This window comes from Hyperolius riggenbachi, chromosome 1 (genome assembly GCF_040937935.1).
Source record: "Hyperolius riggenbachi isolate aHypRig1 chromosome 1, aHypRig1.pri, whole genome shotgun sequence".
Classification (NCBI taxonomy): domain Eukaryota; kingdom Metazoa; phylum Chordata; class Amphibia; order Anura; family Hyperoliidae; genus Hyperolius; species Hyperolius riggenbachi.
Window position 1 is genome coordinate 135140600 of NC_090646.1, and position 14669 is coordinate 135155268.

The 14669-nt window shown below is 41.7% G+C and overlaps 1 protein-coding gene across 4 annotated transcripts in view; it reads left to right on the plus strand.

Annotated features, from left to right (window-relative positions):
• Window positions 1–14669, plus strand: part of CEP135 (centrosomal protein 135) — a 102272-nt gene that overhangs the window by 22818 nt on the left and 64785 nt on the right. For all 4 annotated transcript variants that reach the window (XM_068278582.1, XM_068278580.1, XM_068278579.1 and 1 more), the window contains 4 exons: window positions 6418–6559; window positions 6709–6793; window positions 11895–12023; window positions 12414–12629. In XM_068278582.1, coding sequence (XP_068134683.1) covers window positions 6418–6559; window positions 6709–6793; window positions 11895–12023; window positions 12414–12629 — 572 coding nt within the window. The remainder of the gene's footprint in view (window positions 1–6417; window positions 6560–6708; window positions 6794–11894; window positions 12024–12413; window positions 12630–14669) is intronic.

The window sequence follows — 14669 nt, forward strand, 5'->3', positions numbered from 1 at the left end:
GTTAGATTGTGCTGAATGAGCATGTGAAGCTGTGGTGCAAACACCAGGTTAGATTGTGCGGAATGAGCATGGGAAACTGTGGTGCAAACACCAGGTTAGATTGTGCTGAATGAGCATGGAAAGCTGTGGTGCAAACACCAGGTTAGATTGTGCTGAATGAGCATGGGAAACTGTGGTGCAAACACCAGGTTAGATTGTGCTGAATAAGCATGTGAAGCTGTGGTGCAAACACCAGGTTAGATTGTGCGGAATGAGCATGTGAAGCTGTGGTGCAAACACCAGGTTAGATTGTGCTGAATGAGCATGTGAAGCTGTGGTGCAAACACCAGGTTAGATTGTGCGGAATGTCATGTGAAGCTGTGGAGCAAACACCAGGTTAGATTGTGCTGAATGTCATGTGAAGCTGTGGAGCAAACACCAGGTTAGATTGTGCTGAATGTCATGTGAAGCTGTGGTGCAAACACCAGGTTAGATTGTGCTGAATGAGCATGTGAAGCTGTAGTGCAAACACCAGGTTAGATTGTGCTGAATGAGCATGTGGAGCTGTGGTGCAAACACCAGGTTAGATTGTGCTGAATGAGCATGTGAAGCTGTGGTGCAAACACCAGGTTAGATTGTGCTGAATGAACATGGAAAACTGTGGTGCAAACACCAGGTTAGATTGTCCTGAATGAGCATGTGAAGCTGTGGTGCAAACGCCAGGTTAGATTGTGCTGAATGAGCATGTGAAGCTGTGGTGCAAACACCAGGTTAGATTGTGCTGAATGAGCATGTGAAGCTGTGGTGCAAACACCAGGTTAGATTGTCCTGAATGAGCATGTGAAGCTGTGGTGCAAACACCAGGTTAGATTGTGCTGAATGAGCATGTGAAGCTGTGGTGCAAACACCAGGTTAGATTGTCCTGAATGAGCATGTGAAGCTGTGGTGCAAACACCAGGTTAGATTGTGCTGAATGAGCATGTGAAGCTGTGGTGCAAACACCAGGTTAGATTGTGCTGAATGAGCATGTGAAACTGTGGTGCAAACATCAGGTTAGATTGTGCTGAATGAGCATGTGAAGCTGTGGTGCAAACACCAGGTTAGATTGTGCTGAATGAGCATGTGAAGCTGTGGTGCAAACACCAGGTTAGATTGTGCTGAATGAGCATGTGAAGCTGTGGTGCAAACACCAGGTTAGATTGTGCTGAATGAGCATGTGAAGCTGTGGTGCAAACACCAGGTTAGATTGTGCTGAATGAGCATGTGAAGCTGTGGTGCAAACACCAGGTTAGATTGTGCTGAATAAACATGGAAAGCTGTGGTGCAAACACCAGGTTAGATTGTGCTGAATGAGCATGTGAAGCTGTGGTGCAAACACCAGGTTAGATTGTGCTGAATGAGCATGTGAAGCTGTGGTGCAAACACCAGGTTAGATTGTGCTGAATGAACATGTGAAGCTGTGGTGCAAACACCAGGTTAGATTGTGCTGAATGAGCATGTGAAGCTGTGGTGCAAACACCAGGTTAGATTGTGCTGAATGAGCATGTGAAGCTGTGGTGCAAACACCAGGTTAGATTGTGCTGAATGAGCATGTAAAGCTGTGGAGCAAACACCAGGTTAGATTGTGCTGAATGTCATGTGAAGCTGTGGAGCAAACACCAGGTTAGATTGTGCTGAATGAGCATGTGAAGCTGTGGTGCAAACACCAGGTTAGATTGTGCTGAATGAGCATGTGAAGCTGTGGTGCAAACACCAGGTTAGATTGTGCTGAATGAGCATGTGAAGCTGTGGTGCAAACGCCAGGTTAGATTGTGCTGAATGAGCATGTGAAACTGTGGTGCAAACGCCAGGTTAGATTGTGCTGAATGAGCATGTGAAGCTGTGGTGCAAACGCCAGGTTAGATTGTGCTGAATGAGCATGTGAAGCTGTGGTGCAAACACCAGGTTAGATTGTGCTGAATGAGCATGTGAAGCTGTGGTGCAAACACCAGGTTAGATTGTGCTGAATGAGCATGTGAAACTGTGGTGCAAACACCAGGTTAGATTGTGCTGAATGAGCATGTGAAGCTGTGGAGCAAACACCAGGTTAGATTGTGCTGAATGAGCATGGAAAGTTGTGGTGCAAACACCAGGTTAGATTTTGCTGAATGAGCATGTGAAGCTGTGGTGCAAACACCAGGTTAGATTGTGCGGAATGAGCATGTGAAGCTGTGGTGCAAACACCAGGTTAGATTGTGCTGAATGAGCATGTGAAGCTGTGGTGCAAACACCAGGTTAGATTGTGCTGAATGAGCATGTGAAGCTGTGGTGCAAACACCAGGTTAGATTGTGCTGAATGAGCATGTGAAGCTGTGGTGCAAACACCAGGTTAGATTGTGCTGAATGAGCATGTGAAGCTGTGGTGCAAACACCAGGTTAGATTGTGCTGAATGAGCATGTGAAGCTGTGGTGCAAACACCAGGTTAGATTGTGCTGAATGAGCATGTAAAACTGTGGTGCAAACACCAGGTTAGATTGTGCTGAATGAGCATGTGAAGCTGTGGTGCAAACACCAGGTTAGATTGTGCTGAATGAGCATGGAAAGCTGTGGTGCAAACACCAGGTTAGATTGTGCTGAATGAGCATGTGAAGCTGTGGTGCAAACACCAGGTTAGATTGTGCTGAATGAGCATGTGAAGCTGTGGAGCAAACACCAGGTTAGATTGTGCTGAATGAGCATGTAAAGCTGTGGAGCAAACACCAGGTTAGATTGTGCTGAATGAGCATGTGAAGCTGTGGAGCAAACACCAGGTTAGATTGTGCTGAATGAGCATGTAAAGCTGTGGTGCAAACACCAATTTAGATTGTGCTGAATAAACATGGAAAGCTGTGGTGCAAACACCAGGTTAGATTGTGCTGAATGAGCATGTGAAGCTGTGGAGCAAACACCAGGTTAGATTGTGCTGAATGAGCATGTGAAGCTGTGGTGCAAACACCAGGTTAGATTGTGCTGAATGAGCATGTAAAGCTGTGGAGCAAACACCAGGTTAGATTGTGCTGAATGTCATGGGAAACTGTGGTGCAAACACCAGGTTAGATTGTGCTGAATGAGCATGGAAAGCTGTGGTGCAAACACCAGGTTAGATTGTGCGGAATGAGCATGTGAAGCTGTGGTGCAAACACCAGGTTAGATTGTGCGGAATGAGCATGTGAAGCTGTGGTGCAAACACCAGGTTAGATTGTGCTGAATGAGCATGTGAAGCTGTGGTGCAAACACCAGGTTAGATTGTGCTGAATGAGCATGTGAAGCTGTGGAGCAAACACCAGGTTAGATTGTGCTGAATAAACATGGAAAGCTGTGGTGCAAACACCAGGTTAGATTGTCCTGAATGAGCATGTGAAGCTGTGGTGCAAACGCCAGGTTAGATTGTGCTGAATGAGCATGTGAAGCTGTGGTGCAAACACCAGGTTAGATTGTGCTGAATGAGCATGTGAAGCTGTGGTGCAAACACCAGGTTAGATTGTGCTGAATGAGCATGTGAAGCTGTGGTGCAAACACCAGGTTAGATTGTGCTGAATGAGCATGGGAAACTGTGGTGCAAACACCAGGTTAGATTGTGCTAAATGAGCATGGAAAGCTGTGGTGCAAACACCAGGTTAGATTTTGCTGAATGAGCATGTGAAGCTGTGGTGCAAACACCAGGTTAGATTGTGCTGAATGAGCATGTTAAGCTGTGGTGCAAACACCAGGTTAGATTGTGCTGAATGAGCATGTAAAGCTGTGGTGCAAACACCAGGTTAGATTGTGCTGAATGAGCATGTGAAACTGTGGTGCAAACACCAGGTTAGATTGTGCTGAATGAGCATGGAAAGCTGTGGTGCAAACACCAGGTTAGATTGTGCGGAATGAGCATGTGAAGCTGTGGTGCAAACACCAGGTTAGATTGTGCGGAATGAGCATGTGAAGCTGTGGTGCAAACACCAGGTTAGATTGTGCTGAATGAGCATGTGAAGCTGTGGAGCTAACACCAGGTTAGATTGTGCGGAATGAGCATGTGAAGCTGTGGAGCAAACACCAGGTTAGATTGTGCTGAATGAGCATGTGAAGCTGTGGAGCAAACACCAGGTTAGATTGTGCTGAATGAGCATGTGAAGCTGTGGTGCAAACACCAGGTTAGATTGTGCTAAATGAGCATGTCATGTGGTGATTGTCCATTTATCAGTTTCTAGATTTTAACTTGTGGTATAGCATTCTTTTGTACCCAGTTCATGGAACATAATTGTACAAAAAGAGAACGTCATGATTGGAAAAATATTTTATTGGAGTTTGCAAACTGGTAACAGCTGGTTGCCAAATGCAATGAAGAGATTATTTAATTAACTCTAAATGACCGAGTGACTTGTGTAGCTGTCAGTTCTATGAACATGAATTTTCACTTTTTACCCTAAGTCCAGGTAGAAAGAGAATGTATGTCATGTATATCTGATTATCTGATGTCAACATACCAGGTCTGACAATAAAGTTTGCAAATTCATCCCAGAAAAAGAGGCACATACCTTATTGCTGAATGTCACTGCGGTCACCTTTGAAATACTCACCTTGGGAGGCTGTTCACAAGCACCTACTCTACCCTTGTAGATGTACTTCTTTTTCTGGAGCTTTCCTTGCATTACTGTTGATATCCTGAATGTCTTCCTTTCAATATTTTATCTTTGGGTAAAGAAAAATGTCATTAAGGGCCAGGTCAGATGAGTAGAGAGGGTGTTGTATCAAAGTTTAGTTGTTTACTGGCTAAAACCATATTCACAGACACTGCCATTTGAGATGGTGCAGAAGTGGTGAGCTGTTGGTGAATAGTTCTGGTCATTTTCATAAATAGTTACCTTACGGACTCAACTTTTTTTAATATGTATGTCATGAGGGGAGGGTATATTGTTAATTTTTGCAAATAAGGGCTTGTAATTATTGATATAGTGTAAACGGACAACAAAGCTGAAAAATAAAATATTGCCGCTATGCATTGTACTGGGGACATAATTTAAACATTGTAATAGCCAGGAAACATATTTTTTTTCTTATTATTCCCATTAAAGAGACTCTGTACTAAAAAAAAACAAAAAAAATGTCCCCTGGGGGGGGGGGACTTACCTCGGGAGTGGGAAGCCTCAGGGTCCCAGTGAGGCTTCCCCCATCCCTGTAGCTGCAGGCAGTCCAGCGCTGGCTCCCCCGAAGCGTTCTGCAATCCTGGCTGGACAAGCCTGAGAAGGCTTGATATGTTTACCTTCCCTTGCTCCAGCGGGGGCGCTGTTACGGCTCTCAGCACGGAAATAGACGGAAATAGCCGATCTCTGTCGCGTCCGCTCTACTGCGTAGGAGACTTGCGCCTGCGCAGTAGAGCGAACCGACAGCAATCGGCTATTTCCGCCTATCTCCGAGCCGATACTGTGCCTGCGCTGGAGCTGGGAAGGTAAATATTTATATCCCCACTGTTTGGAGGGGCACAGCGAGACCGCCATGGGACACAGGAGGGCGGGAGAAGCTTTGATAGGATCCGGAAGCTTCCCCCACCCGAGGTGAGTACCCCCCAGGGGAACTTATTTTTAGTTACAGGTTTTCTTTTAAATGCATAGAGAAAATATTTTTTTAGCAAAAGGTACCACCCAAAGAAAACCTAATTGGTGGCAAAAAAACCCCGACATAGATCGTTTTGGTGTGATAAGTAGTGATAAAGTTATTACCAAGAGAATGGAAGGAGTGCTGAAATGTGAAAATTGCTCTGGTCCAAAAGAGGAACACCAGCTGTAGTGTCAAGTGGTTAAAGAGGAAGTTTTTAACCCAGTATTGAATTTCATCCCAATCAGTAGCCGATACCCCTTTACCGCAAATCTTTACCTTTTTCTTGAATAGATCATTGGGGACATCTGTATGGCCGATATTGTGGTGGAACCTCTCCTACAGTGGGATGTCAGGACCACAGCCTGAGGCTGGGTTCACACTAATATAAAATTGAGTGTATTTTCTGAATGTGCGAAAATGCATTTGCAGAACTTCTAATGGAAGTCAATGGAAAATCTCACTTGTGCTAAAATTTGTGTTTTTGCTTTTGCATGCATGAAAAAAAATGTACTTCTGACAGCATAAATTCGCACATCACATTGGATTTTCTATTGTCTTTCATTAGCCAAATTCGCATACAAACACACATTTTTGATGCAAAAAACAAACAAACACACAAACCTCTGTGTTAGAACTCTCAGAAATGAACATTCCACAGAGATCACCTGACAGGACCAAAGATGTTGCCACTTGTGATAAATTTCAGAATGTAAACCAGGGAGAGGAAAAAATGTACAATGAACACACACTGACTAAATATTTTATAAATTCATATTGAAAAAAAATAAGCAATTTTATTCATGGCCTTATTTTCACTACAGTTCATCTTTAAATTTCTGTAGGGGGAAAGAAGAGAAACATTCCTTTTAGGCGTCAGCGCATGCAGATTGATCAGCCCGTCCCGCCATCTGGAGTAAGCAGTCATCCTGTACCGCAGCCAGAGGATCCATATGTTGCTGATCTGCTGCAAGTTGCTGATGATAGGTGTGTTCTCTTGTGTACTAACCCAAAGCTCTCAGCTCATTAATAAAAATCTATCTGTAGTATCATGCTACATGCACAGTATCTGTTTTAAAGTATAACTGCAAAAGCAGTGATGTCACTCATGTTCACGTTCATGCTTTGTGTTTTAGAATTCGTGAGCTTCAGCACGATGTGACATCTCTTCAAGAAAAACTGGATATGGCTGAGAAGGCAGTAAAACATCTTACTCAGAAGGTTGGTTTCAACTTGAAACTGGAATCCTCTTGTATTATGATACTGGACGCTAGTGTAGTTTAGTGGAACCGGAAGGAAACCTCCTAGGGAAATTCTGCTAATGTACAGTAATTGGGTGGACGGCACCCTCTCACACATTTAGGTTGTAGTAAAGTACACCCACACTATTCGGCCAATCACAGTGCTGTTGTAGAGGGTGCTGTGATTGGAGTTTTCCTGCTGGGTCCCCCAAAGTAGACATCAGTTCAGGTATAAAAAAACAGTAACCCGAAATAGAATTAAAAAAATATTGCCTGGATCTGGGCACCCTCTAGTTCATGATATGCGGTTTTTCTCCAGTCTTTCCACTCATTTCTGGCCTTTTAAAATGTGTATTTTCAAATCCAAAATGGCCACGACTTGGAAGTAGTTCCTGGTCACTGCACACTCGTGAACACCGATCACGAGAGGACCTGAGTTCTGGGCATGCCTCTCATGCAATATTTTTTTCTGTCCACATCAGCGCGTCCTCTAATGTCTTTAGACATTAGAGGCGCCTACACTCTATTCCCTATGCTATCATGGCATTTTGTATTGACCTGAGGAAGTGGGCCGTGACCTGTGAAATGTGTTGTCAGATTGCTTTTTGAATAAAAACTTTTTCCAGTTGAACTGGTGTCCATATCTTCTGGAGAGGTAAGCAATTACCTCTCTTTTTATTATATCATTTTTTATTTGTATTTAAAAATACTAAAATAGAACGCACATTGGGCGCCTCCATCCTTCCCACTACCAGTCAGACCTCCTTTGGAGGTAATAGCTTTGCAGTTTTCTGTAAAGTCTATCGTACAGCAGGAGAGCGACCATCTAGTATCCAGCAAGACCTGGAGCACCGAGCAAGGATGTTTAATTCCCTGCAGGCCTATACAGGGATTGCAGGAACTGCAACCTTTGTGAGTATATACAGTGGCTTGCAAAAGTATTTGGCCCCCTTGAAGTTTTCCACATTTTGTCTCATTACTGCTACAAACATGAATCAATTTTATTGGAATTCCACGTGAAAGACCAATACAAAGTGATGTACACGTGAGAAGTGGAACGAAAATCATACATGATTCCAAACATTTTTTTTTACAAATAACTGCAAAGTGGGGTGTGCGTAATTATTCAGCCCCCTTTGGTCTGAGTGCAGTCAATTGCCTATAGACATTGCCTGATGAGTACTAAAGACTAAATAGAGTGCACCGGTGTGTAATCTAATGTCAGTACAAATACAGCTGCTCTGTGAGGGCCTCAGAGGTTGTCTAAGAGAATATTGGGAGCAACAACACCATGAAGTCCAAAGAACACACCAGACAGGTCAGGGATAAAGTTATTGAGAAATTTAAAGCAGGCTTAGGCTACAAAAAGATTTCCAAAGCCTTGAACATCCCACGGAGCACTGTTCAAGCGATCATTCAGAAATGGAAGGAGTATGGCACAACTATAAACCTACCAAGACAAGGCCATCCACCTAAACTCACAGGCTGAACAAGGAGAGTGCTGATCAGAAATGCAGTCAAGTGGCCCATGGTGACTCTGGACGAGCTGCAGAGATCTACAGCTCAGGTAGGAGACTCTGTCCATAGGACAACTATTAGTCGTGCACTGCACAAAGTTGGACTTTATGGAAGAGTGGCAAGAAGAAAGCCATTGTTAACAGAAAAGCATAAGAAGTCCCGTTTGCAGTTTGACAAGCCATGTGGGGGACACAGCAAACATGTGGAAGAAGGTGCTCTGGTCAGATGAGAACAAAATGGAACTTTTTGGTTAAAATACAAAATGCTATGTGTGGCGGAAAACTAACACTACACATCACTCTGAACACACCATCCCCACTGTCAAATATGGTGGTGGCAGCATCATGCTCGGGGAGTGCTTCTCTTCATCAGGGACAGGGAAGCTGGTCAGAGTTGATGGGAAGATGGATGGAGCCAAATACAGGGAAATCTTGGAAGAAAACCTCTTGGAGTCTGCAAAAGACTTCAGACTGGGGCGGAGGTTCACCTTCCAGCAGGACAACGACCCTAAACATAAAGCCAGGGCAACAATGGAATGGTTTAAAACAAAACATATCCATGTGTTAGAATGGCCCCGTTAAAGTCCAGATCTAAATCCAATCGAGAATCTGTGGCAAGATCTGAAAACTGCTGTTCACAAACACTGTTCATTTAATCTGACTGAACTGGCGCTGTTTTGCAAAGAAGAATGGGCAAGGATTTCAGTCTCTAGATGTGCAAAGCTGGTAGAGACATACCCTCAAAGACTGGCAGCTGTAATTGCAGCAAAAGGTGGTTCTACAAAGTATTGACTTAGGGGGCTAAATAATTACGCACACCCCACTTAGCAGTTATTGATTTGTAAAAAATGTTTGGAATCGTGTATGATTTTCGTTCCACTTCTCACGTGTACACCACTTTGTATTGGTCTTTCACGTGGAATTCCAATAAAATTGATTCATGTTTGTGGCAGTAATGTGACAAAATGTGGAAAACTTACTTTTGCAAGCCACTGTATATAAGTTTATCCTCCCTATACCGAACGATACTGCACCATTGGGCTCCCGTTCTCTCCCTACTTCTCACCTAGGTATTTTTGGCCCTTTTAAGAATCACCAAAGAAAAAAACTTTAACGAATACAACAAGCTGCTTGTTGGAAGTTTCTGGGGGCAATGTAACCACCCACAGGGATGCAGAGCCACACTGAGGGGACACAGTGGTTGTTAAATATTGCGGGTACATGCATCTGTGTCCCATCGGTCTTCTTGAATGCAGAGACGTTGGCTGGGTCATTGTGTGCTGCACTTCTACTTTACAGCACATTCCAGATGAAATTAGTCTGTTGAATCTAGAATTATTGAGTCATTATATTTGGATAGGAGCACAAAGTGACAATCAAGTAGATGGCTGCTAGATATGTACTTATGGCATAATACCTGCACTTCGTTTGTTCATTGATCCTTTTAGCAGACCTATTTTTCTGAATTGGTATTGGTGATCTGTAGTCACAGCAGTTATTGTACAGTTTATTATCCAGTTACCTTTGATGAATGAGGGTGTAGTAAAGTGCCACTCACCACATGGATGTACTCTAATTGTTAAATTGTTTGGACACTCTCCAAAATGATCTCAGTATGTGTTTTGCACCTCACATAAGCTTAAATAATAAATATCAGCCTACATAAATATCAAATACTTTTTTTACCACAAGAAGGCAGTCCTGTATCCTCATGTCCTGCTTTTCAAAATGAGTATAAACGGCTTCTGGAATGGGGCCTAATTGCAGTGACACAGAACATGTGCCCCCCTTAAAGGTCACCTGATCTGAGAGGTTTATGGAGGCTACCATATTTATTTATTTATTTATTAATCAATACCAGTTGCCTGGCATCCTGCTGATGTTTTTGTCTGCAGCAGTGTCTGGGACACACACCTAAAACGAGCATGTGGCTAATCTGGTCAGACTTCAGTCAGGAATGCCTTATCTGCATGCTTGTTTAGGGTCTATTGTTTAAAGTATTATACCTGGTACAGATCGTGAGATTTTCTGGCAGATTTAGTGACAGATCGATTATTTCCAACATGTCTGATCTCTCAATTTTCGATCGATTTTCTGTTCACTTCTATGGAAAATCGATCAGAAATCAAATCGAACATGTTGGAAATAATTAATCTGGCAGTAAATCTTCCAGAAAATCTCATTGTGTGTACCAGGCATGATGCTGGGTACATTACGGTAAGATTTTCCGACCCGATCGTTTTTTCATCTCGACTCGTTTTTCTTATCTCTTTCCATTCACTTCTATGAGAAATCGAGCGCAGAATTGATCGGGAGTAATATCGGACATGAGGGATTTTATCAATCGCATCCATCTATCACACGGAAAATTGTACAGTGTGTACCCAGCATTGGAGGCAAAGGATCAGCAGGACAGCCAGGCAACTAGTATTGTTTAAAAGAAAATTAGTATGGCAGCCCCCATATCCCTCTCAGTTCAGATATTCTTTAGCTAGCTGGCTACTCATTTTCCTGTACGGTAAATTCTTCACCAAACGCTAAGTTCTCCTTTGCCATGCAGCATTTACTGGCTTTTCTGGTGATCAGATTGGCTGAAAGTACCTTGTCACAAAGGACTTAAAGAGAAACTCCGACCAAGAATTGAACTTTATCCCAATCAGTAGCTGATACCACCTTTTACATGAGAAATCTATTCCTTTTCACAAACAGACCATCAGGGGGCGCTGTATGACTGATATTGTGATGTTTCCCACAAGAAACTCTGAGTACGTACTCCTGGCAGTTTCCTGCCTGTGAACCTTGCTGCATTTTGGGAAATAGCCGTTTACAGCTGTTTCCATCTGCCAAAAAAACATGCAGCAGCTACATCACCTGCCAACAGTAAAAATGTCACCATGTAATGTCAGAATGTAAATCAGGGATTTAAAACATTTTACAACGGGCAAACACTGACTAAATCATTTATACAGAATTATTGTAAAAATGAAGCACTTTTTTTATTACATTATTTTCACTGGAGTTCCTAAAGTGGAACTGAAGATTCACTAAAAACAAAGATTTCAACTTACCTGGGGCTTCTGCCAGCCACGTGCTGCCGTCCTTTGCCGCACCGGTCCTCAACGATCCTCCGTTCTCCTGCCGTGGTGCAGCTTAGTTACTTCCGACTTGTAAGTCGACCGCAACTGCGCTTGCGCAGCCCTGGCCACGTGTATCCTTTGCGGTCCCATCCTGCAGGACGCTATTGCAGAGGAGAACGAGAAGAAGGATGCACGTGGCCAGGACTGCGCAGGTAAGTGGAAACCTTTGTTTTTAGTAAATCTTCAGTTCCGCTTTAAGTAACCTCAATCAGATAATTTATTTTGTAAGGTTGGGGCAGGAGTTATACTCCAATAACATAACACAAACCTTTTTTAAAAAAAAACAAAAACATATTTACAGAATTTGACAAATACAGTTACATTTACAGTAATAATAGATGTTTGGATTCCACGCTGAAAGCGTTCCCCCCCACCCCCCCATTTCTGTGACTTCAATTTTCAATGTTAGTATTGATCTCCAACATAGGTTGAGCTGAGAGACAAAGAAGTAGAGCGCTTGGCCTTAGCTCTGGATGGAGGACGTTCTCATGATGTCATTTCCCTTGAAGCCAGGTACCGAAGTAATGAGAAACTTGTGGCCCATCTGAACCTTCAGGTAATTCTACATTACTCTAAATCTAGAGTTCAAAATGCAACAAACTAAAAGAAGCTAAACGGTTAACATAACAGGCGCCCTTTGTGATTACTATTATAGGGTTTAGTCCTATTTTGTAGAAAACATTGCGATAATTCAGGTTGAAGTGAACTCCGAGATGTCTCCCAGTGCTATTTTGGTAAACCATTCATATAAAAGCAACAGCTGCTGGAATTATTTTGGTATGGGCAGTTGTGATTCTTTGCATTTTGGCACAGTTGTAAATGAAATACACAGTTTCAATTAAGCATGTAGCATTGCGATCTATGCTGTTATATTATTTCAGGGCTGCTGGTCCATTTTTAAAGGAAGGATAATCCATTCTGGCTTATATAAATGCATGTGTTGCAGATTGAATACCTTCAGCAATCTAACAGAGATCTTGAAAAGCGTGTACAAGAACTTCTGGAATCCAGACATGATGCGACTAGTGAAGTGCTGAATCTGAGCTCCAAAAATGAGGAGCTGTGTAAGGGGCTGTCAGAGATTGACCAGATGGCGCAGCGGATGGAGAGAGACAAGGCAGTGGCTCTGGAGACTGCAGACGCAGAAATCGAAGAAGCAAAGGTTAGTGGCATCGCCTGAGTAGCTGAGGTAGTAAAATTCCATACATTGTTTTGAGAGTTATTGATGTAATTTTGTGAAATATGCCCTAGATCGTTTCTTACGGTAACACTTTTATAGACTGTACTCCATTATGAAAGCAGATGTCTACCATATAACACCTGATGTGAGTAACATTTATTGGAAACGCACCCTAGTTGTGTGTAAATGGTTTCCAAGCATTTGCTGTTGCTTTTAATTACCGTATATACAATACTTGGCTATAAACCAAGTTGTTGTTTTTTTTTTTTTTGTCCCCTGTGTAAAATATTGGTTTATATTGGGGGTCTATTATTATTTATTATTATTTAGTATTTATATAGCGCCAACATATTCCGCAGCGCTGTACAGAGTATATATAGTCTTGTCACTAACTATCCCTCGGAGGAGTTCACGATCTAATCCCTACCATAGCCATATGTCTGTTTGTATTGTGTAGAGTATGTATTGTGTAGTGTATGTATGTATGTATTGTGTAGTGTATGTATGTATGTATTGTGTAGTGTATGTATGTATGTGTAGTGTAGTGTATGTATGTATTGTGTAGTGTATGTATGTATTGTGTAGTGTATGTATGTATTGTGTAGTGTATGGTGTAGTGTAGTGTAGTGTAGTGTAGTGTATGTTGTAGTGTAGTGTATGTATGGTGTAGTGTAGTGTATGTATGGTGTAGTGTAGTGTAGTGTATGTATTGTGTGTGTATGTATGTATGTATGTATGTGTGTATGTATTGTGTAGTGTATGTATGTATTGTGTAGTGTATGTATGTATGTATTGTGTAGTGTATGTATGTATTGTGTAGTGTATGTATGTAGTGTATGTATGTATGTATGTATTGTGTAGTGTATGTATGTATGTATGTATGTATTGTGTAGCGTGTGTATTGTGTAGTGTGTGTGTATGTATTGTGTAGTGTATGTATGTATGTATATGTATTGTGTAGTGTATGTATGTATTGTTTAGTGTATGTATGTATGTATGTATGTGTAGTGTATGTATGTATGTATGTATTGTGTAGTGTATGTATGTATTGTGTAGTGTATGTATGTATTGTGTAGTGTATGTATGGTGTAGTGTAGTGTATGTATGGTGTAGTGTATGTATGGTGTAGTGTAGTGTATGTATGGTGTAGTGTAGTGTATGTATGGTGTAGTGTAGTGTATGTATGGTGTAGTGTAGTGTATGTATGGTGTAGTGTAGTGTATATATGTATTGTGTAGTGTATGTATGTATGTATGTGTGTATGTATTGTGTAGTGTATGTATTGTGTAGTGTATGTGTGTGTGTATGTATTGTGTAGTGTATGTATGTATTGTGTAGTGTATGTATGTGTTGTGTAGTGTATGTATGTGTTGTGTAGTGTATGTATGTGTTGTGTAGTGTATGTATGTGTTGTGTAGTGTATGTATGTGTTGTGTAGTGTATGTATGTGTTGTGTAGTGTATGTATGTGTTGTGTAGTGTAGTGTATGTATGTATTGTGTAGTGTATGTATGTATTGTGTAGTGTATGTATGTATTGTGTAGTGTATGTATGTATTGTGTAGTGTATGTATGTATTGTGTAGTGTATGTATGTATTGTGTAGTGTATGTATGTCTGTATTGTGTAGTGTATGTATGTATTGTGTAGTGTATGTATGTATTGTGTAGTGTATGTATTGTGTAGTGTATGTGTGTAGTGTATGTATGGTGTAGTGTAGTGTATGTATGGTGTAGTGTAGTGTATGTATTGTGTAGTGTAGTGTATGTATGTATTGTGTAGTGTATGTATGTATGTATGTGTGTATGTATTGTGTAGTGTATGTATTGTGTAGTGTATGTGTGTGTGTATGTATTGTGTAGTGTATGTATGTGTTGTGTAGTGTATGTATGTGTTGTGTAGTGTATGTATGTGTTGTGTAGTGTATGTATGTGTTGTGTAGTGTAGTGTATGTATGTATTGTGTAGTGTATGTATGTATTGTGTAGTGTATGTATGTATTGTGTAGTGTATGTCTGTATTGTGT